At 49.3% G+C, this 27047-nt stretch overlaps 1 protein-coding gene across 3 annotated transcripts; it reads right to left on the bottom strand.

The window, feature by feature from the left end:
* Window positions 1-4240: 4240 nt before the first annotated feature.
* Window positions 4241-25962, bottom strand: ZNF507 (zinc finger protein 507). Of its 3 annotated transcripts, XM_036275155.1 has the most exons (7): window positions 25927-25962; window positions 16613-18753; window positions 15467-15584; window positions 12166-12280; window positions 8811-8945; window positions 8439-8728; window positions 4241-4397 (listed from the first exon to the last, which is right to left on the bottom strand). In XM_036275155.1, exons 2-7 carry the CDS (start codon window positions 18749-18751, stop codon window positions 4246-4248), a joined length of 2949 nt encoding a protein of 982 aa, XP_036131048.1. In that variant the 5' UTR covers window positions 18752-18753; window positions 25927-25962; the 3' UTR covers window positions 4241-4245. The 3 variants fall into 3 exon arrangements, with proteins under 3 accessions (XP_036131048.1, XP_036131049.1, XP_036131050.1); XM_036275156.1 differs by lacking the exon at window positions 4241-4397 and having other exon boundaries at window positions 8006-8728; XM_036275157.1 differs by lacking the exons at window positions 4241-4397; window positions 8439-8728; window positions 8811-8945; window positions 12166-12280 and adding an exon at window positions 12314-12487.
* Window positions 25963-27047: the final 1085 nt, after the last annotated feature.

Genomic DNA, 27047 nt, shown 5'->3' with positions numbered 1-27047 from the left:
TTATGGCTAATCTAACCCTGGGCTGGGTTTGCACCAACCCCAAAGCTTCTGGAGCCACCCGGGGGTGTTGATAATCGGCCTGCAGGACTCTGTACATAAGCACTCTGATCCAAACGCTCCAGGCCAGGAAGCTGCTAGGACTCGACTCCACCAGCTGTGTGCACACTAGTGGGTGGGTTCTGTGAGGCCCACAGTCAACTCTGAGGGTGTTAATCAGTCTCTTGATGACCTTTTACATTTTCTGTCAAGAAACCAGGAAATGAACACACGACGGTCACCAAGCAGTTATTTATGTAAGAGCAGTCTTCCCCTACTCCCAGTGGAAAACTGGCTTTGGGGTTGAAAGAAATCTTATTTAAAAAAAAAGTTTTTATTGATTTTGGAGAGAGGGAGAGATAGATAGGAACATTGGTTCCAGGGAGAAACATCCATCGGCTGCCTCTTGCACACACCCTTCTGGGGATTGAGCCTGCACCCCTGGCATGTGCTCTGACTGGGAACTGAACTGGGACCTCTCAGTCCATGGGAGGGCGCTCCATCCACTGAGCCACACTGGCTGGGCAAAAATCTTAAATTTTTACATATAGGGCACAGATATACAGTATGTCTAAGATATTCAAATTTCATGGAGGGACTAATTATGAAAAAAATGTCTAAAAACAATTTCTAAGGTGGGTGATAATGAAGAAAGATTGAAATGCTGATATATTAAGATTTGGTGGTTGGAGCCCTGCCTGAATTCTGGAGACACGTTTCCCAATAATGGCTTTTCACTATACACATGTGGGGGAGGGGCAGACCAGACATAATGTCGAGGATTCAGAATCGACTTGGATCCAGGTCAGGCTGCTGAAACAATACCTCAAAAAACAAGGGTTTAAACAAGGCATTTACTTCTCAGTCACGGAACCAGTCCAGGTCCAATGTCAGACCCAGGTGTCTGTGTCTTGCTGCTCAGCTCTCACCAGGGTGTCACACCTGTGAGTGTAGGTCAGTGGCGGATCATCACCACATTCGCACAACAGCAGCAGCAAAGAGAAAGAAGGGAAGGGCTAGAACACCCCTTAATGTTAAGGGCACAAGCCAGAAGTTTCATAGATACTGCACTCATCCCATCAGCCATAATTGGATTGCATAGCCTCCCTCACCAGCGATGAGGTGCACTGGGGACTAGTCTTGCTGTGATGCGTCAGCTAAAACCCTACCACCAAGAGAAAAGAATGGGTGTTGAGGGGTAAGGCTGCATGTGCACTGTTCAGGCTCAGGGACAATCACAAGCTGTAAGCACAGCAATGATAAGAATTCTTTCATAAATGTTGCGTGGGGATGGCTTATGACAAGCAGAACAGAGTAATTAATAGATATTAGTGTTTGCAAACGGTCCAAATCAACCTAAGACATCTGATCAGGTATGAAATGCAGATTCCCTAGTTGTAAGCCCCCCCCCACTTGATGGAAAAACAGATTTTTTAATCAATTAATTTTTAAAATCTTCACCAGAGAATACTGTTCTATTTATCTTCAGATAGAATGGGAGGGAGAGAAAGGGAGAGAGAAATATCGATGTGAGAGGGACACATCGACTGGTTGCCTCCTGCGTGGACCCAACCAGGCCAGGGTGAACCGCAACCGAGGTACATGCCCTTGGCCTGAATCGAACCCACAACTCATTGGTCCACAGGCCGACGCTCTACTGCTGAGCCACGCCAGGCCAGGGCAACAGATTTCTTTTGTTGAAACTGGAAATCTGATCTCACTGGCTAGGTTTTACCAGGACTCACTTGGGACAGGCCCCTGCTTCTCCGTGAGGAAGGCTCACTTTTCTTCCCTCGCAGAGAGTGAGTTTTAAACGTTGCTGCACAGCGAGCGCACTGAAGCCTCATCGTCAACATCTGCGCTGAGCTCCGGCCAGGAGCAGAGTCCGAGGAGCCTTGGTCTGTAACCGTGTGGTGGCTCTGCATGGACTCCCACACTGTCATCACAAAGGCACTGCCCGCCAGCCGTGGCCTCGTGCTCCATGTGCAAAATGGCTGGGAAAGGGGAGAGGACCCGGCACGGCACGCACTGGTGGCCCCCTGCTGTGCGCCCCTTTCACACCTGTTTCTGTGGAAGGTTAGCAGTAGAGCGTCATGAATAAATAAATGCAACTTCAGATGGGAAGCAAGACCTGCTGTGCTTTTTCTCATCAGCCTGGAGTCGCGTTTCTCACACCTTTGTGGTTGGGAAGACTGGACTGAAATAGGACTGCAGATATAAACAAAACAGTGAGATGTGATGGATGTGCCTATTTCAGGAAAACGCAGCCCATTATTTCTGGAATGTGGATACTAAAATTAGTGGCACGATGAGAAGGAAAACAAGAATCTGCAGATGTGCTATGAGAACCACCTTTAAATGATGCTGTTCATTCCCAACAAAAGACCTGAGAATGAGTAACTTTTTATTCTGTTGAGGGTCTCTGCAGGTCACAGTTTCCCATTGTGAACACATTTAAGATGGCATACTTTATTAATAAAACATTTTATTAGTACTGATGCCAGTGGCAACGGCATGGATAATTTTGAGTATTATTTTTCCTTTTAACAGAGGATAACACTGAGCAATCAGAAAGATAAACTAATTGGGTCTGAATTCATGGTCAAGTCATCCTTTCCTGATCTGTGTAAATAAAACCCATCTTCAAAGGTCCTCTCAAAAGAGTTCCCAAGTACCTCACATTACTGCTGAAGTGCCCGTCTTATATCCAGTTTTGCAAACTGCTATTTGATGGCTCCTTTGCCATCTGCACTGACACACTGTGTAAATGTGGTGTGAGTTATGAAATAAAGACACTAATATCTGATGATTTCCTTATGTGATGGTAAGGGTTTATACAAGGTGCCTAAAACTAAACTTCTTAATTCAAAGAAAGATCTAGAATAACATACTTACGCCTCCTGCATGCCCCCCACTGAGGATTTGGCCCACAATCTGGGCATGTGCCCTGACCGGGAATCAAACCAGTGACCTCTTGGTGCATGGGTTGATGCTCAACCACTGAGCGACACCAGCCAGGCTAGAATAATATACTTTTGTAAATCAAACAACTTAAATAGTGATTAGCATTAGTGAAAAAAATGAGTAGGTAAAAAATTCAAACGTGCCACAATCTTATCAGTACCTGCAGTTTGAATGAAGACACTTGGCACAGTATATTCATTGACATACCCCCCTGAAAATCGAGGCCCACACCGCCAGCACAGGAGGCCAACTGGATCGGGACCAATATTCAGTCATTGTAGCTACTTGGATTCTGAGACATAAACCAAAACACGCAACCTAAACAAGCTTATCGTGTGGCACCAATGGAAAGCAGAGACTTCTCCAAGGTGTAGGGCCAAAAATGTTCCTTTGACATCTACGCTGTCTGGGAAGAGATCTCTGAAGGAGAGTATTGTGACATTTTCTCACGCTGTCATCAACCGTTCACCAAAGCCACCTGCAGCCTCCACGTGACCCAGGGAGGCGGCTGACTCAGACACGCCATTCACCATACAAAGGTGCATGGAAGATTCTTTGCTTTATATGCTAGATTATTCAAGCTGATGGTGCCCCAGGCTATGACGTCACTTGCACCAGTTAGACCTTTGGGGGTGGGGACCATACTGTTGAAGCTGCACAGAGATCAGGGGGAAAACAAGATGATCCTGTTCACAGCATTATTATTTAATTGTGCAGTTATTTTATTTAAAAAAATTTTTTTTGGTTAATCCTCACTTGAGGATATTTTTCCATTGACTTTCTTTTTTTAGAGCAGAAGGGAGGGAGAGAAACATCAATGAGAGAGAGACACAGCGATTGGCTGCCTCCCACACGACCCGACTGGGGCCAGGAATCAAACCTGCGAATCAACCCGAGACCCTGCGGTCCTTGGGCTGACCGCTCTAACCGCTGAGCCAATCCAGCCAGTGCTGTGAAGTTATTTTAAACAAATTGTGTTTGGCTCTAAATAGCAGAGCTGATGATGCAGTGAGCTATGAATTATTGATGAGGTCTGTAGACCAGGAAGACTATAAGAATTACAGAGGGAGGACTATAATTTAGTCATCAAACACTGCTAGAAAAAGCTTTCTTTCTGGGGGCTTCAAGGCACAGATCACACCATTGCCCCAGTTCAGAGGTCTGCAAATTTTCTCCCGGACTATTTACCATCAAATATGCAGTAAATAATTTGGGCCCTGCGGCCATATGACCTGTCACGACTTCTCAGAGCTGCTGCCGTCCCTCGAAAATAGCCACAGGCGAGACATTCGTCAAAGGCATGGCTGTGCTCCAGCCATTGTATTTACAGACACGGGGCAGCCAGGTTGGACCAAGGGCTGAGATTTGACCGTCTCTGATAGCAGCACAACTGGGCCCTAGTCGCCAGTCAAAAAATAAAAATAGGTGAAGTTATTTTAATAATCTTTTATTTAATCCAAAATGTCATTTCTGCAATATAAAAACTGAGCGCTAGCTCATTTTTCGACCGAGTCCTTGAGCCGTCTCGCACTCAGTGACGAGTCATCCTTCCGCTGTCACGTGTGGCTGGCGGCTCCCGACTCCGGGCTGGAAGTTCTGCGCTGGCACTTCCACACGAAATCTGGAGCTCAGTGCGCAGGGGAGTTTGGTTCTCGAGACACAGGATGTAGCTGTTGCTCTCAGGACACAGGACGACGAGTTTCAGCTTCTGTGAGGGAAATTTGGCCTCGGACATGTCAAGACGGGTGGCCCAGGACACTCAGGCACAGATGGACAACCAGACCAACGACCCAGTCAGATGACAGTTGCGTCACTTCCCAAGGCAACAGATCTAATGTGAAGGAACATCTGATGTAGACCACAGAATGGCCAAGGGGTGGCAGGTGCGTCCCTTCGGTTAAGGGGGCTAATCGTCATCAATAGAGCCCGTCTGTAATCTGTCTGCACAAGAGCTTACAGCATGTGAGGATGTGACCTGAAGGACAGAACCAAGAGCCATGTGGGGAGGAAAAGGCTTCAGAGTTAGAATGAATGTTTACAGTAGTTTCAGTGTACTGGGCTACCGGAGGGTGATCACAGCCTCAGCTGAACCCTTTGGGAAGTTCATGATCTAAACCTAACTTTCTAAGTGATCAAACTAATTTTTCCAAGGTAAGCATGGATATAACCTTTTGTTAATAAAACCTCGAGGCAAGTGTTTTTAACAAAAAGTTTATTACCAAAATACAATATTAAATTCAATGCGTGACAAACTCCTATAAAGCAAAATAAATTACTCTAACGTTGTGCAGCCTTTCCAAAGGCAGTGGCCGCGCGGCCGCGCTCGCCCACGCTGAGCAGGTGAGCTGCTCCGCCAGGGACAGTCTGGAGTTTCAGGCGTTCAGGCAGCTTGCTGTGCGGTAAGTTTACAAAATGCAAATCATCCTATTTTTAATAGGATACAGTGTCAGAATTAACTGTAGTCTTTACATGTCAGTGTTCCAGAAGTTCTCAGACTTTGGCTACAGAAGCAATGCCATAGTGTTACACAATACTTATTTCTTAAAAAAATACATGTATTCATGTCCTTGAATAGCAAACTCAAGTTTCTATTAAATATATTTTATAGAACATTACTTAGAGCACCTTGCTGTACAATAAAAAAAGATTAAATAAGTGTCTATGAAAACTGAAAATATACTGAGTCTCGACAGGGAGTCTGCTTTTCTTTGTCAAGTCTAGCACATTGCAGGAGACACAATGTAAACCTGGGTGCCCTCCGCCTGCTTTGTGAGGAAAGACGGAAGGAAGAGCGAGGCCACCGGTAGCTGCCTGGACAGATGAAGACCCAGGACAGCGGCGGCAGGGCCACTACCCGCACTGCCGCGAGGCCACCGGGAATGCCGGCACGGCGCGTGCAGCCAGCCGTGTTCTGATTACTGGAGAAAGAGAAAACGATGGGCCTGAAGTGTTACTTACAATGATCACCGTGCACCATCTTCCCTCCCCACCTTTGCCTTATCCAGGAAGTTTCTTTGAAAAACTATTCTGACTATCAACTCTTAGAATTGTTAAGCATTCAGAGTAGAAAACAAATATTATAGGCTTCATCTGGCAAGAGGTCAGTGCCAGTAAAGAAAACGTTATTCCTAGAAAGGGAATTCCTGCTGGTTATTTTAATCCTACTTCTTCCTCAGTTACCAAAGCATGCTTAGTCTTATTACTTTTAGAAACACTCAGCTGTTCTTGGGAGAGATGCTTAAGGCTGGACACAAAATGATGATAGGAAGGTGCAGAATGCCCTTGGCACGTGGTCCCCCACAGGCCAGCAGCAAGCTTATGAGGACATTCTAGGCCAGATGAGCATCGAAAGATTTGGAACTTCTGGGTTAGTTTTTATTTGATGAGCCAGGGAAAATTTAAACCCATGATTCCAAATGAGAAATTTAAGTGCCGATCAATGAGAGGTTTAAGGGAATGAAGAAAGGTGATTTAAATTTACTGTTGAAAATTTTGGGATTTTTCTGGTTATTAGTATTTTCTAAATAATTACATAAAATTCAAGCCAAGAAAAATTTATAAAACAATATCCTTCTAAAGTTGGTAAGGTTCAGAATACGATTTTTGTAAAGAAATGCTGAGTCATAGCTACAAGCAATGGAGGAGCGGACTGAGTGGTAACAATATGTGATGACAATGGAACCATTTAAAATATTTCATTTGAATTTGAAATGAAATTGTTTCTTCTGATTAACAGAAGAAAATGAATACAAATCCACATGCAGTGGACTTAGGGAATATAATTTACTATATATAAGTTCATTTTATCTTTGTAAGAACCACATACCAGAAATGGAGTAACTTCCATAAATAACTTATAGCTACCTAAATTAAAGAGATGCAAAGTTACAATGACTTCTGTTTGTTTGAAAATCACGAAAAATGGAATTAAAGAAACAAATCCATGTGTCCAGATGCCTGGCCCCTCTAAAACAGCTCCTAATGTAACTTAAAGATGCTAATCATTCAATTCGCGCCTGGACTTTGGGGAGAGAATGCTCCCTTACAATATGTCTGGAGCATCACACTGAGAACCTGCTCCCCTTCCCTGACCCTCAGTCCTGGGAGCGGCTCAAGAGAGCACCATGAGGCAGGCCTGCGCGGTGGGCCTCTGGCTTGTGGGTAGAGTTCACTTGAACAAAAAAGGTGTAAAGAGAGACCCAACTACAGATGCAAACAGAGCCCCGCCCTCTTCACTCCGGAACTGAGCTCACAGAGGTGTGCAATGAGAAGCCACAGGCACTGGCCGGGCTCCTGCGCTGCCCCAGGGGCTCCCATCCTGGGGGAGGGCCCTGCGGGCCGCCACATGCTGTCTGCCACTGAAGGTTCTATCAACAACATGAATTTCCCTGTATTTCGGCCACGTTCAGCTGCACCTCTTAGGCTGAGTACGAAGCTAAGTTAGCAAATTCCAGGAAAGTAAAATCTCAAAGCAGCCCTCATTTTAAGGGGATTCTGGATTTCAACCTTCTTCTCCCAAATGGTGTTTATTTAAGATCAAACTATTTCCAAGGCCGGATGATCAAATGCAAACTCGCAGACTGTTGCTTTAAGAGACTCCTTCAGGTAAAAGCTCAGTCTGGTCCGGAAGAGGATCAGATAACCAAGTAACTACAGAGACCCTGTGGTGACCCCTCCAACCCTAAAAAGAGCAGAACCTCTGGGAAGCGACTGTTCTCTGCTGAGACACAGTTTTACAAACCCTGAGGTCTGGCGGAGTCTTGTGAGTTCACCTATATCTTCCTGTGCCCACAGGAAGTCCCCTGTAAATTTAAGACAGTAATTTACTCCTTAAATGTCTGTTTACAGTCTAGATTTGGATTTAGAGGTCTCTTTTCCTTTTTCTTTAAGGAGTAAAGCAACATATCTGAGACTGAGTATCTGAGTACTTCCTACCAGTTGGGGGAAGGTTAGGCAGATCACTTGGAAGACCACCCGCCCAGCCCGCCCAGAGCATCTCCCACTGCCCACAGGAGGCCGATCATTTCAGAGCTACCGTAAAACTTTGAAGAAAACCAAGCTCTGCTTGAGACGGTGACACTTTTATAACAGTTTTAGTTCTTGAAAACCCTTTCTTAACTTTTGCTTACATTTCTACACTGTAATAAGCTTTTAATAATAAATATACTCAATGCTAACGAGGTAACAGAGGGTCAATACAGGATCGCATCTGTGCTTGCTCCCCACATCCCCTCACTCAGAATATTTAAATATCGCTGCTCTCCATCTGGAATTCCTTTCATTACATTACACATTTGCTCACACCTGTCATCTCTCTATACATCGCCCCTCCCCGTGTCTGGTGAGCTGTGTGAAGCGGGGAGAGAGTCGGGTGAGCCCCGAGCGTCTAGCCCACGCTCAGAGCGGCTCCTTGTTCAGGATGATGTTGACGATCTCACCTTCGTGCTCCTTCATGTGGTCCAACAGGTTTTCTTTGCTGGTAGATTCGAAGCCACAGATGCAGCAGCAGAAGAGCAGGACACAGTACTCCATGCCCGGGGGGGCCGCACTGGGGGTCTTCTCTGAGCCACACGAGGTGTGGCCTGCAGGGCTCAGTTTCTCGCTCTCGGTGGGAGCCTGGGGAACAGGCTCCGGGGCTGACACTGCACTGTCGGAACTTCCCGTGGGAGGATCCGCTCTTTCTTCACTGCTGGGTAAGGGCGTCTTCCCAGGGGGTTTCCCTAGGACCCTGAAGGCCAAAGAAAAGCACCGAACCATGAGCTGGCTGGAAGAGGCCTGGAGCTCACACAAGGGCCGGGGCGGGTCCGTACCTGCCGCTCTGGGAGATGGCGTCGTTGATGGCCTTGTTCACCTGCTCGTAGTTGTAGTTCTGGTCGCTCGCGTGCTTCCACATGTGCGACTTCAGGGAGGGCGGGTGGCTGCACACGTACCCGCACAGAGAGCACCTGCGAGGGGGGAGCCACACGGCACAGCCTGTTTAATGCCCATGACTGCATTCCTTCTCCGGAAGCCTCGTCAGCCATTGTATCTCACTGAGTCTAAGAGACACAAGGGTTTCAGAGGCTAAAGTGTCCTGGAAAGGACATGCTACAAACCATGGAGGATTTTATATCATGAAGAATGTACAGAAATCAGGACAAATATCCTAGATTACTTTAGCTATTACAGTGTTTGGAAAGATTCCCAACCTAGTAATATACTAAATCTATGCTCTAAATTATTTAACCACACACAAATATACAAAATCAATACTCTATACCACTCTATTTCTTAAGAAAGCAGAATGTAATTAAGTAATTTTCAACATGTCACAGAAAACGGAAGTCGTCCTGAAGAGTTTCAACACTGATTTCATAAATAAAACAGATCATTAAAAATCTTTATAAAGCTACTCCAGCACTGTCCGGTTAGGCTGAGCGGTTAGAGTGTCGGCCTGTGGTCCAGAGAGACCTGGGTTCGGTTCCCGCTAAGGGCATGTACCTCAGTTGCAGTTTGTCCCCGGCCCTGGTTGGTCGTGCGGGTGGCAGCCACTCGATGTGTCCCTTTCACATCGATGTTTCTCTCTCTCTCTCTCACTCTTCCTCTCTCTCCCTCCCACTCTATCTGAACAAAAAATGGAAAAATGTCCTCGGGTGAGGATGAAAAAAAAAGATGCTCCAAATAAGAAGGTCTCACACACGGGTGCACTTGGTCGTCTGGATAAGGAAAAGGCACACTCTTCAGGGCACTGTTAGGGTCACTCAGCTCCTCGAGTGGCATCCCGCATCAGTGTGGGCAGCCCCACGGCCAGCCCACACTGCTACATCGGCAGCCAAAGTCTATACAGCTGACCCTTGAGCGGGGGTGGGAACGGGATAGAAATGTGGACCCCCAGCTGCATGCCCGTGTCCGGGGCAGCTCAAACCGCCTTGCTCGGGGTGGGCTGTAGCTGACATGAGAGCTCACGATCTGTGTGCAATTTCTGTGTTTTGACAACTGCACACTGTCCTGTACCCACCATTACAGCATCACGCTGAATAATTTCCTGCCCTGGATATCCTCAGTGCTCACCTGTTCACCCCTCCTTCCTGCCACCCCTGCCCCTGTGACTGTCTCGTATTACGGCCTTTTCAGAACATCACAAGTTGGAATCATACACTCTTTTCCCCGTAGGCATGTGCATCTCAGGTTCCTCCATGTCTCTCGGTGGCTTGAGAACTCTTCTCATACTGAGCAACACTTCCCTGTCCGTCGCCTGCTGAAGGACACATGGTCACTCTGCAGTCCTGGCGACTGGGGGCAGGTTTTGTGTGGATGCACGTGGCACTGGGGATGTAGACCAGAGATCTGCTGCTGCAACAGTGAACCAGACCAAGGGCAGCTATTTGAACATTCTGAACGGAACCTCCCAGTAACTTCGGCATCAATGTGACGATGCTGAGGAGCTGGAGAGAGCAGAGTGGGTGAAAGGCCAAATCTATGGTGATGGACAGAAGGTAGACTTCAGGTGGTGAGCGCTGTGTGTACGTGTATGAAATTATAATGTTGTACACCTGAAACTTATATGATGTTATTAACCAGTGTTCAGTTAGAACAAACAACTTGGAACGCTACCTCGATCCCAGCCCTCACCCCGTGAGTGCTCCCTGGACAGAGCTGTCCTTCCCTCCGGCACAAACAAAGCAGGAGGCGCTCACCCTCCGGGAGCAACGGCTGTGGGCCCTGCGAGCAGACGCTGTCTGAGGGGGTCATGAAGCCTGCTGGTCAGCAAGCTGAGCACATGTTAGCATGTGAAACCATGTGTGCAGAAAGCCACAGAGCAGGGTGAAACAATGCATCTTAAGGCATATTCTGCCAGGTTTGATTTAGGTGTCACACAGTAACTGCCTTGCATCCAGTGATGCCCCGTGACACCAGGGGAGAGGGTCCGTACCCAGGGGTCAGTGCTATCTGTCACGAGGGGCCCAGCTCGCTCAGGTGGGGACCGTATCCGCACAGCCACCAGCAGAACAAGTTGCTCTGGGACAGCTGGACAAGCTTACTCTACATACAAGCAGTTTATTTTCAAGAGGCAAACTTTAGTTAGGAGTAATTTCTATTTATCAGTCTATACCCATAAACTGAGAATGCTGATATTTCCTGAAAACATATTAGAATTAGCCTTTGTGAAAAATCAAGTAACAAAAGTACATTAAGTGACCTTGTTCTACACATAATATATTAATTAAAATTTTAACAGAATCTTTCATAGGGAATTTTACTGCTTTGAAGTGTTAAGAATCTTCCGCTGAACACTGAATACTCAGTGCCCCAATAACCGAAACAGCTACAATGTATGAAACCGATAGGCAGGCATCTTCCCGTGGTCCATCCAAACAAAATGTCTGCAGGCCCAGGACTCAAGCTTAAAATTCGTATGTGTGTGTGTGCACGCACACTCATATATATACATATACATATATATGACATACATATATATATATAGTTAGTCCTCACCCGAGGATACTTTTCCATTGATTTTTAGACTGCATGGAAGGGAGGGAGGCAGAGAGGAATGGATAGAAAGGGAGAGAGAGAAACATCGGTGTGAGAGAGACTCATCGATTGGTTCCTTCCTGCATGACCCCAACCAGGGCTGGGGATTGAACCTGCAACTCAAGTACATGCCCTTGACCGAGGATCAAAACCTCAGCTCTTTGGTCCAAGGGCCAACGCTCTAACCACTGAGTCAAACCAGTCAGGGCAAAATTCATATTCTTTTTTTTTTTTTTTTTTTAATCCTCACCAGAGGATATTTTTCCATTTTTTGTACAGATAGAGTGGGAGGGAGAGAGAGGAAGGGAGAGAGAGAGAGAAACATCGACGTGAAGGGACACATCGAGTGGCTGCCACCCGCACGACCAACCAGGGCCGGGGACAAACTGCAACCGAGGTACGTGCCCTTAGCAGGAACCGAACCCGGGTCTCTCCGGACTGCAGGCCAACGCTCTAACCGCTGAGCCAAACTGGCCAGGGCGAAAATTCATATTCTTTAACAAATTAAATACTCATGAAAGCAATACATGAAAGTTTCTTAGCACTTATCCTATATTCAAACAAGTGTGTGAATTTTTCATAACTTCTACTTTTTTCTTCGTTATAAAGTGTTTTAAGACGGGCATCCGAATCTATGATTGTCACACTTACCGGTACGGCTTGTCCGAGTTGTGGGTCCGCCTGTGGTTTCTGACACCGACGTACGTTGTGCTCGTGTAGTCACACACGTCGCATCTGTACTGTTTCTGGACTGAAGACCTACTCTCTAGACAAGGCATTGCAGAGTTTCAGTGATACGCTTTCATTAGACTCCAATGGCAGCACTTACATCCCACCGCAAACGAATGTTTGCACAACACAGCACTGACGTCTCAATCAAGGCTCTCTCTGCTCAAGTAACACATCTGAAGGTGGCTTCACAGGCTCTCCTATACCTGGACTGTCAGCAGATGTAAACTGAACATCACCTGAGCTGTAGACAGAGACACTGGTTTGCACAAGATTCTAATACAATGAACCTGATGCCAGCTGCCCTGATGACCGCCAGCAGCTGAATTAACCAGAGAGCCGCAGTTCACGTGAAAGGTGTTAGTCTAATCGATCTTAAATACATTACCTTAAAGGAAACACTGATTTACCAACAAGCTGTAATTTAATACCAGAATCCAGTATCACAAAGTATGGATACAAACAGCCTAGTGCCTTTTCAGTCTGTGGGCTTCCTCTGTTGTGACGGTCAGCTGTCAATACAGCCGGGGGAGAGCAGCTGTGTGCTGTCCGTGCCCTGGGACGCTGCGCAGACACCCAGCACCCTGGCAGGACGTGAGGACAAAGGTTACACCCAGCGTGAACGTGCGCTCTCGCATCTGCACAGGGCTGGGCAGCTGGACCCAGAAAGGCTGAACCACACGGCTGCGTGACCTGAGCACTGTAAAAGCCCCGGAGATGCCCACCTTTGCGAGCACCAAGTCCACAGCCACCCACAGCCCCGCTGCTCTGTATGCAGAACAAAGCAAGCATGGACATGGAAGGGCAGAGCAGGAGGAAGCCTAGGGACAGCACGCCATGGCGCACGGAGGTGAAGTGCAGGTGCAAAAGCAAACCCACACTGAAATTTTAACAAAATAAAGAAAATCCTTAAGTTAAATTTAAGTTTTCTAAAATGGAAATTTTCTTTTGCTAGTAACTACTGTTGCCAGGCAGAACACAATGTTCTGATTTCCCGGTATAAATCTATCACATTAATATACACACTAATCATGATTATAATCTAAAGAATCACTCTTAATTGGTAGGTTGAAAATCTGGACTTGATTATAGCGGCACTGTTCCAAACAGCTAACAAAGGAGCGTGGATGCTGGGGCCTGGCCGCGTGGGCAGCACCGCAGCGCGTGAGCCGAGGAACGCGGGAACCACCTGCGGGGCGGGGGCTGAGCTGCCCAGGTGGCTGCTCCGAGAGGGAAGCGCTGGTTCAACCAAGGACCTGCTGCCACTCGGCACCACGTGACATGGCAAATCATTTCCCTCTGGGACTTGGTTTTCTCGACTACGGAGCGCCCCAGAGTGCATTCTGGGTGCACTTGAGGGCACTGCTCCCCACCTCAGGGGCAGTTCCCTGACCTCCGTGTGAGGTCTCCGGCATGTCGCTGGCCGTGGGCTCGTTTGGGCAGGGACCTGCCTGTTGTGCTCAGCGGCTCCGCAGGGCTGGTGGAGTGCAGGTCCGCAGTGAGGAACGGTCACTCAGCTCTCACAAGGGCACACGGAGGTGCTCACTGCGGCCCTGCTGGGCACCGTCTGGGTCACTGGGCTCCCAGCACTGAGACCAGATCCAGCTCAGGATGGTGCTCCTGCCTTGGGCAGAGCGCATGGCCCGAGTACCATGCCCCTGTGCCTCTGAGCAGAAAACATGGCAGACTGGGACCAACAGGGCACAGGCCTTCCCTCTTCTTTAATGAGATTATAAACAGTTAAAGTTTAGTGAACGCGAATGACTAATTTTCCCCTTCTCTGTGAGCGAAGAACTTGTTCTTTGGCTTGAGGACCAGACTTTGAAAGCTCTAACTGTGAATGGAGAGAGTAGAGGTCGCCTGCCACCGGGACTGTTCCTCCCTGATGACAGACGAGCTAGGGGACCGGGCGAGGAAGCTCCACCCTCAAACCCAGTGGCTGCCACTTGGAACATGGTGGAGACACTAATGTTGTGGAGCTCACTATAAAATACTGAACTTGGATTCTGAGCCCACATCTTAATCTTTTTATTAAGATTGTGAGTTTTCATTTGCTCACAGCCCATTCAGGCAGTGTCAGATCACTGCCTCGGGGACGGTGCTGAGAGGACGTATCCCAGCCCTGCGCTCACCGCAGGTGCTGCCGAGGACCGACTGCGTCCTGTCGTCAGGGACTCACGGTCCCAGAATGTCCCACATCTCAGGGCCTCCTCTACAGGGCTGTGCAGCCTAAGGAACTGCAGTGAGAGGAGCACTCGGAGCTGTTCTGGGCGGAGGAAAGTTTCAGCTCAGTGTCTCCCGCAGAGGCAGATGCTCTGTCATAAACTCCTTTTGTCTGGGAGACGTGGGCGCGGATGACATCTGCTCTACAAGGGATTCTGGTGTTACAGTGGTGTCACAGCAGTTCTTTCAGAAACATTCTAGAGTTGGTTATGCATTCTGGGGTATCATTTAGCGAACATTACAGTAAAACATTTTACTCTGCAGTTGTTTCTAACTTTAATTCTTAGGAAATCTAAAAAGGAAAGTCACCCGATGTTTTATTTCCCATAAACACTATGCACACACTGGAGACACTAAAGTTGATCAATTTAAGTGAGCGGGTGTAGGGAAGCTCGGCTCAGCCTGCGTTACCCCTAATTCAACCGCCTTTTCATGGAGCTCCAATGAAATCTTTTGGTTGTTAATATTCCTATTAGCTGTAACTTGGCTGACTGGTACATAACTTGTACATAAAAAGATGTTTCAAAAAAAACAACAACAACAGAAAAAACCAGTGCAGATGATACCTGGCAGTCGAATTTGTTACAATAAGATCACAGCAGGGGCCTCAGTTAAGAGTCTGAAGTGGGGGCTTGCCATCTGTGAGCTGTTTTTGATGGATCAGCTGGGACTCGGGGGACGGGGACAGGCTGTCTCTACACTGTGGCTTCCCTGGCATGCTTGCATGTCACCTAAGGGTTTATATGGCCCTTGGCTCTTACAGGACAGCAGAAATGCCAATGTCATATCTGCCTACAAGGTGAAGCCGAGCACTTGCTAGAGTACTTCACTTAGTACTCGGAGCTTTCAGGAACAGAGCCCAGAGCTGCTGACATCCACAGCACAGAACAGAGGAAAGACGCAGCTTTAGTCCTGAAAATGACCCACATGACAGACAACTCAGGGTGCTTTTTCCTTGGTCTGTGAGTCAGTGCAGCCTGCATAAGGAATGCACACGTACCTTCCTGGGCACACTTCACCTCCGCTATGTCCTTGGGAATCCTCGGCTCAGCAGAAGCCGCTACTGACAAGGAATCTGGAAGACTGTGTTGCTCTCGCTCATGGTTCCTCAGCTGACTCTAAAAATTGAGAGAAATTAACAGCAGTTTCACGCGCAAGACCGGGTGCTGTGGAGGGAGTAGCTGCTCTCATGGCCTGCAACCTAGAACACCAGTATTTCAACAGCAAATGTGCTAAAAGATCACCTGACACACTGGACAGCTCACAGAAACACCCCAGGGGGATAATCAGAAAGGCGGTTCCTTCCAGGATCTCAGGAGGAGGTGCCACGGTCCGGGTCCTGGCGTGGCATGTGCACGCTCACCACCACGCACAGGCTCAGGGGAGGAGTGGGCAGAGGGCTCACGGAGCTCAGCAATTCCACAGAAATGATCCCACCAGTCACTGCTGGGCTCCTTCAGGACACCCCTTCCTCCCGCTGTACCCAAGGAGTCACGCGAACAGTCACCAAAGGAATGTGCCTGACACCCATCTGAACACCCTCCTCCTTCGGTGGCCTGGGATCATTTCAAATTTCAGAAGGGCAGTCTGGGTGGAGATGAATCTTATTTATTGACTTTGGTTAATCCTCACCCGAGGGTATTTTTCCCATTGATTTGAAGGGGGGGGGGGGCATCAATGTGCCTCCATCACATCAATTGGGCCAGGAATTGAACCTGCAACCCAAGTACGTGCCCTTGAGCGGGAATCAAACCCGAGACCCTTCAGAGCATGGGCCAATGTTCTAACCACTGACCCACACTGGCCAGAGCAAAAACACCCCAACAAACTGTTCCTTTCTGCACTGTTGATGTGGGGCCACATCTGTGCACGCGTGTGCGTGTGTGCTGCCCTCCACTGCACATGCCCTTGTGCTGTGAAATTCACATGTTCTGAAGACACACTAAAGCAAGGACAGAGGCTGTCAGGGAGGTGGCAGGCAGGTGCCCCAGAAGTCCCGATGACCCAGATCTCCGTCCAAACAATGATGTTAATTAGCTGGGATCCTCTGGCCAACTAACTACCAGACCTTTCTGGGCCCGTCTGATCTACCCCACGCAGGGCAGCTGGAACCTGCCGAGCCTCCCCGGGGAGGGGCTATGCGCACCTTGTAGTGGAAGGCCTCCGTGCAGCGCTTGCACTGGTACAGCCGGGCCTTGCAATGGTGGATCATGTGGCTCTCCAGCTCCTTGCTGCTGCTGGCCACGTGCTCACAGATGGGACACTGGTAGGGCTGCCTCTGCCGATGGACCCGCAGGTGCTGCTTGATGTAGCCCTTGTTCCCACTCGCGTAGTGGCAGAGGCGGCAGCGGTAGGGCCGCTCGGCGTTCGGGATGTACTCTACCACACTGCCGCCCGACAGGCCCGCCTCGCCGCTGGGCTGGCACTGCGCGTTGTCCTGCAGCTCCTTCAGGATGTCCTCATCGGAAGTGTTTTGGTCCGTCCGTTCCCTCAGCTTCTCGATGACAGTGAGCAAGGACACACTGATGCCCGTCTTCACCTGCCCGTCTGACAGCTCCTGCCTGCCCTCGGGGAGGGCCACCAAGGGGCAGCTGCTTTGGTTAAAACTAGTTAATCCATTTGCAGAGTTTTTAAGTGGTGACATCATTTTAGAATATGCTGCCAGTGTGCTATCCACCTGCCTCTGTCCAGTATCTGGGTCTAAGAGGTTCCGGTTCCCGTTCCCGTAGTGCCCGAGGCTGGCCTTGGTGAGCTCGGCAGCTCGGATCGGCATTGTGACCAGGGCTTCTGCCGCCAGTGAGTGTAGCCTCAGAGACTCGGAATTTGTCCTCCTCCGGCCTGGGGGGGCGTTTTCGTCAGGGGCCAGTCCCTGGTGGGTTAGCTCACTCTCCTTCTTCCCTGTGCTGCTCCAGCCTATGATCAGCCCCCCGATACCAACAGTACACTGATCAGCACGATACCCTTCGCCTCTCCCTTCACACCCCGTCCGGGCTTGTGTCGGGCTCAGGCTGCTCCCCTCTTCGACCTCAGCGTTCACGAGGAAAGGTTTCTGTGCCACAGTTTCTTCAGCACTTGGCAAACGCTCCACGATCACGTTAACGTGACCTTTTTTATTGGGGCTGCTGCTGATGATCTTCTGTGCTGATGAAAGAAGGCTGTCGGCCATCAGACTCTCCTCAGCATCGGAAATCACCTCAAGCACGTCCTCCTCCTGAGGGCTGAGGGTCACCGATGGACCGAGACCAGCGGCCCTCTCCGCACCCTGCTCTAAAGCAGAGGCAAAGGACAGTGGCTCTGAGCTGCAGATCTGCACCTGCACCGCCGGCCCGTTGTGGATGCTCAGTGCATTCTCTCCAATGGCGATGACCACGGCATCCACCCCACTGGGAGCAGCAGCCACTGAGGAGCCCAGCAGGCCCAGGGGCTCACTCTCATTCTCAAATACTGGGTAGGAGCAGTCCACCTCCCCAGCATGCTTCCAAGCATGTGTCTTCAACATCCTCTGCTGCCCACACGTGTAGCTACAAAACAAGCACCGGTACACGCCGTACTGTTCGTAGGCATACCACTTCCTCCTCCCTATGTCTGCCTCGGATGCGCTGGGGATGGCGTTCGACTGTGGACTGCTCGCACTAACAGGGAGGTCAGGGGTGGCTTCATTCTTCCTTTCTATGGGTCTTGGACATGTGGAGCTAGAGGGGCTTATGCACTGTTGGGCTTTGGGTTGAATGTGGCTGTTGGCATCATTTTCATGGTCATTTACCACGTGCGCTTCAAACTCCTCTTGGCTTTTGGACGTCACATGGCACTCTGAGCACATCAGGATCACTTCGTTCTGCTGGCCGTGCTGTTTGATGTGGTCTCTTAGCACAGAAAAAGATGACGACAGGAACTTGCACAGGCTGCACTGGTAGGACATAGCCTTCCCATCGCTCTGGGTTTGAGAGTCAGGGCTGGAAGGCATCTGCGGCAGCTCGGCCCTTCCAATGCCAGCAGCAGGCGGCTGGGCTGCTTTAGCTGGAATCTCACAGGGCTCCTGGGTTTCAGGGGAGCGAGTTCCAGCACTTGAACGTGAGCGTTTCTTCCCAATTAAAAGACATTTTTGTGACTTTTCATGTTCCACTATCTTGCTTAACTTCTGGATAACATGGATTAATGGATCTGTCTTAGCTGTACTTTGTTCATCGATTTCCAGTGAAGAGCTGATGACAGTTTCGGCTGTCAATATAGCTTCCTGTTCCCCAATATCTGGCACCAACATGGTGACACTGCTGCTCTCTTCCATATCTAGAAAGGGAGATAAACAACAGAGACGCCAGGTCACAGGACAGTCACAGGTGTGCAGTCAGGAAACCGCGCGAGTCTCAGAGCGTCAGCTGACCCAAGTCTCCACGGGGAGCGCTGCATTCATGCCCTGGCTGCCCCAGACACGCACACTGTGCAGAATTCCTCTCTGGAGCGCTGGCTCCTGCCAGGACCGAGGACGCAGAGCTCCCCACCTTCATTTCTTTCTCTGGAAAAGACTACAATCTGCACCTCCTTTCATCTTCACTTCCTTCCCCCCACACATCTAGTGGGACCCAATCAGTACTCCCTCTTCTGCACAACTGACTGAGCAAACGTAGCCATTCCCAGGGCATGGGAACCACCTAAGTTACTATGAAATACCATCCCTGGAGCCGATACATGACTGAGGCAACTTCTTATACCAAGTAGAATTGTAGTTTTTTTCTCTGCAAATCTTTGGAATTGTGAAAATATAGTAATTAACTTATTGGAAAGGGCCTAACGGACACTTTGAGAAGTACTATGCAAATGAAACTTTAGCCAGTTCCTTATTTTACTTCCTTTATTTTCCTGAAGATAAACCACAAACTACATTGTGGGTTTTTCCAGAGGTCATATTAGTGGTCAACTATCACCACACATGTATTTTTCCTGAAAGGGAAGGGCCCTGAAGACACCGGACACGAGCTGTGCTTCAGCTCCACACGGGCACACGCCCTCAGAGTGTCATGTGCACGTCCCAGCGATGAGTTACGGCCAAGGAAGTCATTCAACAAAAAATACAATCTCCTTCAGCCTAAACACTATTTCCCGACAGTACTTTCATTTCAAACATTCCCTTGGGCTTAAAGTAAGATTACTTGTTGACTTGGATTATGTTTTTAGGTTTAGCCTTTTTTCCAGCAACAAGTTTTGTTTTTCTACATTTTGGCATCATGCAACATCCAATAAACGCCAGCAAACTTTTTAGAGGCACTAGCTGTAGACCAAAGACCACACTATATTTAAACCCCAGTCACAGGTTCTGAATTCGTATTTCAGGAGGTGAATCGTGGCTACTGCTAGACTTGTACCCGAACTCCCACCAGACCCCAGCGCTCAGACGGCTTCAGCACGGTCTCCCACACCCACTCGCAGAGGTTGGGGCTTCTCATCTCCTGCTCTCTCAGGCACACTAACTTTCTGTGTCTGGGACCACAGGAGGAGAAGGTGCAAACTTTTTACTCTTGACTTCTCTAGTACCCTTCTCTCCCATGACCCTCCCCACCTGACCACACTCAGAAGGGATGCACCCCAGCTGTGACAACAGGGGTGACCATCCTGCATCCAGGGCTAGTGCCTCTTCCCTGAACAACCTGAGGGTATTACCTCCCCAAATATCACAGATGGTCTTTGACTCACAAGTCAGAAAAGCACTCAACGCTACATTTCAGAGTCTGGGTTGCTCACCTTCTCGAGCGTAGCTGACCAGGAGCTGCCGCTGTCTAGAATCAGAGCACCTACCGTACACACAGCACCAGCCCAGGAAAAGATCAGAACTCAAAGCATGGTGTCTATCGAATGTACTGCTTTTGCACCATCACGAAGTTGAAAAATCATGCCCAAGGGCCGTCTGTATTCCTTTACACCTTTCTCATGCAGGAAGAATAAGTGTTTTAAATCTCTACACTTGCCCTGGCCGGTTTGGCTCAGCGGTTAGAGCATTGGCCCGTGGACTAATGAGTCGCTGTTAAATTCTGGTCCAGGGCACGTACCTCAGTTGTGGTTCATCTCTGGTGCAGGAGGCAGCCAGTCAATGTGTCTCTCTCTCTCACATTGATGTTTCTCTCTCCCTCTCCCTCCCTCCCGCTCTATCTGAAGATAAATAGAAAAATATCCTTGGGTGAGGATTAAAAAAAAACAACCTTCAATCTCTGCACTCAACCTCAGTTACTAAGAGGGGCCAGTGCGGGAACAATTTTTAGAAAAAACCACTGTGACTTTCTAAGTTACTTTACTACCTGTGAATTCCACACTTTTAGGGTGAAGGGAGCTTGGCTCTTCACACGGCGACTGATCCCTCTTCAGGGCAATTCACTCAAGATTTTCTTTCTTTAGCTCAGTTGTTAACTACACACCGGTCAGGTGCTACTTAACATCAGGAATCCTGGAACACTCCATTTCTTGCACAAGACTTGGTGCTCTACAGCAGATCTAAGGCCTCTTTCCTAGAAGATGTGACCTCTGTAGGCTGACTGATAACATGGAGATTAACTCTGCACACCCACCGGCCACAAAGGTGGCTCACTCTGTCCCTCTTTGCTCCATGACACTACAGGTGGGAGGCAGAGCACGCCAACTGCTCCCTGTGGTCACTTCAGTGTACACCTCAAGAACAAAGTGAAATGAGGAGGAGGAGGAGTTATCTTCCCTCAAGGAAAACACATTACAGAACAATCCGACAAGAGGCTCAGGAGGAAAGCGTGTGCTCAGGGAAACCTGCAGCCGTTGCCCGTGTCCCTGGACACACATGTGCCCTAATGCAGGGGCAGCACATGCTGAGGATAAGTACAGAAACGGCACCTCTAAAACAGACAGGATGACATGAAATACACCAAGAACACCTGAAAAACCAGTTTGGGGGAACTTGCAAAAATCAGCACAAAAGTTAAGTCTCATTTACATAAAGTGTCTGTCAAACAGGTTAGATAAACAGCTCATGAAAGTTTACAGAGGGCGTTAAGTAGACCTTAATGCCAACAGGACCGCATGTCAAGTGAAGTATTTGAATAATAAGAGGTGAAAATAAGGATGACAAATACAATCTGTGACTTAATAATAATGGCAACATGGATTATGACAATCTGCATATTGTGCGTGGTCTCCAGGAGATCAGTGCAAAAGCAACGGTAAAAAATGTTACATGGTGGGGGGCTAGTGGAGAGAGGACAGAGGAAGATGAGCAGATTTTGTAACTGGAGTGAGGAGCACCTAGGAGTCCACTGTACTATCTACTTGTGTAATGCTTAAAATTTTAAAATAAAAAGTTACAGAAAAAAGTATTATGTGCAAGGCACCAAGCAAAGTACCAGGAAGAATGGAGCAATTTACATGTACAGTACTCACAGTTTAAAGCTGAGTTGGGTGAATAAGACACCTATTTAGAAGTGTAAAAGAATTAACAGCTTCTTCTTACTCTTCTTTTTTTGTTGATCCTCACCGAGGATATTTTTCCATTGATTTTTAGATAAAGTGGAAGGGAGGGAGGGAGAGAAACATTGATATGAAAGAGGCACATCAATTGGTTGCCTCCTGCATGACCCTGACCACAGCGAGGAATCGAACCTGCAACCCAGCTACATGCCCTTGAGCAGGAATCAAACCTGTGACCCTTTGGTCTGCAGGCCGATGCTCTAACTGCTGAGCCAGGGCAGAATTAACAGCTTTTAAACAATGCAACGATACACAAGGTCGAATGTCATAAGGCCACCACAGTCAGTTACCAAATCCTAAGAGACTGAAGAGCTCTTTTGATCTTGAAAGGTAAGCAAAAGCTTCTTGAAGAGGTAAAATACACACTGAATTCCAAATGATGTCATCCATTGGTCCCTCTAGGCCCTCTGTCCCAGGAGGGAGTATATCACTAGGACCCCTGCCTTCTGGTTTCTGGGGGAGTTATACCAATGGGGAGCCATGACAGGAGAGCAGGAGGCAGCAGAGTGATATCAAAATACTCATTTTCCCAGCCGCCTTCCTCCAGGTCCCCTTGAGCTGGCTGTGCTCCTCTGGGCAGGCTGCTCTACAGGATCCTGGTTCTGGTCCCTCTCCCTCTCCTGATCTGCCCCCGGGTAACCGTGTTATCCCTGTGGTCTGCATTCCCAAGTCCTACACCTAGAGCATCTCTGTAAACACACCCTCCGTGAATTATCCAGTTCGAGGTGCCGTCCGCTCTCTTGCAGCTATGCTGACACAGGGTGGGAGTGATGAGGAGAGCAGCCGCAACACCACATTCTCAGAGTGAGAAGCAGCATGTTATCGAGAGGCTGGTGAAAACACCAATGTGACTGAATCGGAATACTTGCCAGGAGGAGGAAAGACTAGAGGCATCAACCAAACAGGGTTTTGTTTGCAGCCTTCAGACATAATAACATTAGATCAAATGTATTAAATTATTACAAATAAATAAAAGTTGTATTCCAGACCAGAATAGTTCTACCACCTTTTCCACTAGTCTCAAATCTCTCCCAAAGAACAGTACTCCACAGGCAAAGCTTTTAACGAATATCTTCTGCAAGAAAAGAGCCAACTTAGCTTAGCTGTCTTTACTTCCTTGTATTCTCATATTTGGTTTATTTACATATCTGATGGGATCGGGTGCGTTCAGGGCAGTATGGCTGCAGACTATTTACATAGTTGATTAGTTACTTCCAGGCAGTGGGATGGAGAAAGGCTGTAACTTTCCTATGTATGTACAAAGACAGTTCAATAGTTATACAGAACCTTCTCTTTTTCAGACTAAGAACTTGCTCCTTTCCAACTAGAAACAACGGCCAAGTCCCCATTCTCTTAGATTACTGGAATTCTAAAATAAAAAACATTGCTTTTGTTTCAGCCAAAGAAGGCAAGGGACACAAACTTGTGGATTCCTCTTCTGGAGGAAGAGGTTAGCTATGTGACCTTGAGGAAGTCGATGTTTCTGTGGGTTTTATTTTTTATCCTCACCTGAGGATATGTTCCTTAATTGATTTTAGAGAGAGGGGAAGGAAGGGAGGAAAGGAGAGAGCGAGAGAGAGAAAAACATTGATCGGTTGCCTCCCGTATATGCTCCAACAAGGGATTGAACCAGAAACCTTTTTGGTGTATGGGACGATGCTTCAACCGACTGAGCCGCCGGCCAGGGCTGTTTCTGTGGGTTTTAGAGTACGCAGATGTAAAACAAAAGTGTTGCTGGGTGAACATTTGTGTCCTTGAATTGTAAACTTATCTGTAAAAAATTACCCAAAACTGCTTACATATTATTTATAGATTTACCTTACTAATGTCAGCTATACGTTATTTGAATTAAAGTCTCCTTAGTTTAGTTACTATTTTATAATATGTTTTTACTGATTTCTTAAAGAGAGGAACCGAGAGATAGAAACATTGATGTGAGAAACATTGATCAGCTGCGTGTACATGCCTCCCTCTGGGGACAGAGCTGCAACCTGGGCATGTGTCCTGACCGGGAATCAAACCGGGACATCTTAGTCCATGGGATGATGCTCAATCCACTGAGCCACACCAGCTGGGCTTAATGTAATTATTAATTACTATGAAGACAAAACTGAGTATAAATACCACAAGTATATGTATAAAATTTCTTAGCTGGCATCTAGCCTGAGGTAATATTGTAATTTGGCAGCTACAATGAAGACAGAAGGTCTAACTAATGTCAACCAATACTGAAGATATAACATTTATTGAGCACCTACAATGTGCCAAGTACGGTGCTGGAGACTGTGAAGATGAGTAGGTGGGGTCCTTGCCCTTGACAGTGTCTGTGCTGATTCTGTGCATCACTCACGTAATTCCTGGTACTACAACCTCTTTTATGAAGATGAGGAATCGAGACTCACAGATATACAGTAATAAATGGTTTAATGACTGGAATCCAAAGATATATGATTCCAAATCGATCCTTTCTTAAGACACCAATTTCCTCTTATTTCTGATTGAGAACAAACATGTAGAAAGTAGTGATACTGAGCCCTGGCTGGTCTAGCTCAGTAGTCAGAGTGTTGGCCTGCGGTCCAGAGAGACCCGGGTTCGGTTCCCGCTAAGGGCATGTACCTCGATTGCAGTTTGTCCCCGGCCCTGGTTGGGTCGTGCGGGTGGCAACCACTCGATGTGTCCCTTTCACATCAATGTTTCTCTCTTTCTCTTCCTCTCTCTCCCTCCCGCTGTATCTGAACAAAAAATGGAAAAAGTGTCCTCGGGTGAGGACGAAAAAAGAAAAAAAAAGTAGTGATACTGAAGAGAGTAACAGACCTTCACAGCTAGGTTTTACCAATCATGTAAGTGTGTGTGGTCCTTGGGAGGGTCTAGGTGTTAAATAATTTTACAAAGAAGGAAACATTTTGTGCCCTTTAAGTGACTTACTCAAGGTTACATGGCTAAGTGGCAGAGCCAGTGTCTTTCAAATCGATTCCTGAATTAATAGTCCCATTGCTCAGTCTTCAAAATCCAGCTGTGGCCAAGAATGAACCTATATATTCTATATACTCTATCAAACTTTTCTCTCACTGGGTGAAACAAAGTAATGACTTTTTTGGCAGTGACCTATTTCTCAATATTCTAAGCCGAGAAGAACCCAATTATAGGATGCGCATTTACATAACTTATCGAATAAACTGAGGTTAGGACTTTGCACAAGTTAGAAAAACACAACTCTGGAGACTTCCCCCATGATTGTGTCTTTTCCGCTTCGGCTCGGGATTGATCTCATGGGCGGAACGTGCTACTGGTTCTCCTGAGACCTCTTGCTCACGGACAAGGGACCATGAACTGCAAACTACTCCCTTACTCGGGACCATCCACAGGGTGACCGCGCACTTCCCACGGCCCCACGAGCGAGGGGGGCTCCGGCCGAGGCGCAGGCGCACTGACACACACGCCCGCGACGCAGGGCCGGCTCCGGGCCCACGTGTCCTCGCTGCTGATTGTTCCACGACCCGGACACACTCTCAAAGGCCGGGTGCTCGTTCGTTTCACCCCACGCGGGTCACGGTCACTCGCTCCTCCCCTGGAGCTCATGCAAAGCAGGCGCCCCGGCGAGGGCACGGGGCCGGGCTCTCCGTCTGAGCGGCGGCGCAGGCTCCGGCCCGGAGCGCCCCCGAGAAAGTGCGGCGACCAGCGGCGGCCGCCGGGTAACGGGGACGCGGGCGACTGCGGGGCGCGGCCGGCGGCGGGGCTTCCGGCGGAGAGGCGGCCCGGCTGTCACTCATCGGCACGAGCGGCGCCCCGGGCCCCGCGCCCGGCCGGCTCTGGGGCGGAGGCTGCGCACGCGCTGGGCCCGCACCTGCAGTGCTGGCGGCCGGGCGGCGGGGCCGGTGCGGGGCAGCCGCGGGCGCTCGGGGACCGCAGGGGGCGGCGGCGGGGCGCACATGCCCCGCGGCGGCGCCCGCAGCGGCGAGGGGCGGCCCCGGGGTGCGGTACCTGCGGTCGGACGGCGGCGGCTGCTCCGCGGGCCTCCTGGGCTGGGCCGGGCGCCCCCTGCCCTCGCCCTCGGCCTCTCCCGCCGCGCTCCCGGCTCAGCGCCTTTTCCCCCGCTTTTCCGCTCCTCACCGGAGCTCCAAGATGGCGGCGCGGGGCCGGTCACGTGAGCCGCGGGCGGTCAGGTGGCAGAGGGGCGGGGCGCCGCGAGGCCACGCCCACGCCCGACCTGGGCGAGCGGGCGACGCGCAGACCACGCCCACCGGCTCGCGGGGGCGGGGCGTGCGCGCGTGCGGGGCGGGGCTCCCGAGGCCAGACGCCGACCTGGGGTCGTCGGGGCGCAGTCGGCGCGTGTGGCCTGTGTCCCCAGGTCGCCGCAGACTCTGAACTTGGTCCGGCTTTTGGTTGGGCTGGACCTTTGGTGGCTGAAGCGCAGAGCGAAGTCCAGCTGGGTTCCCAGGTCGACTCCAGGGGCGCCCCGAGGGGGGCGGGAGGGATGGAGGATGCTCAGGGGCAGAGCTCCTCCGACCCCGCCACGCAGCCTCCGCCTCCCCTCCGTCTGCCGGGCGCACCGCGTGTAGCACCTGCTTCGTGACCAGCAGGCCAGGCCCGTGCGCCGCGGTCAGTCGGGTAACGCGGGAGGCGAGAACAGCGTCGCTCTCCGCCCCACCCAGGACGCTGGACGGTTTGGGTGCTTGGGTCTGGACTCAGCAGGCGGGTCGCCAACAGTGGAGAGACCGTAAAACGGAAGATTTGGTCACAGTGATGGACTGAAGCACCTCTGGGGACGAGCAGGTGCACTGGAGTCTCCGCAGCAGGCTGGGCTCTGTCTGGTCCGTGGGAGGAGGAGCCCACAAGACGTACAATCACTGTGCAGACAGATCAGCACTTCCTGAGATCCTGTCTCCAGACACATCAATCTGAGGTTGGGGGTTGCGAAACCAGCATTTATACTTCTTCTATTTTAAAGAGTATTTTGCAAAAGAAAAAAAAAGAGAATATTTTGCCAATTGGACTAAGAAGGAAAAGTGAAGGGTTGAAGTAATTTTTTTCAATAGAAGAGACTAGCAGGGAAGGGTGCAAGGAAGAAGATCGAGGCAAGCTAGAAATACCTAAAAGGGAGA

The sequence above is a fragment of the Molossus molossus genome, unplaced genomic scaffold, assembly GCF_014108415.1.
Source record: "Molossus molossus isolate mMolMol1 unplaced genomic scaffold, mMolMol1.p scaffold_m16_p_21, whole genome shotgun sequence".
NCBI lineage: Eukaryota > Metazoa > Chordata > Mammalia > Chiroptera > Molossidae > Molossus > Molossus molossus.
Note: the sequence above shows the minus strand (reverse complement) of the source record. Positions and strands in the feature narration are given on the sequence as shown.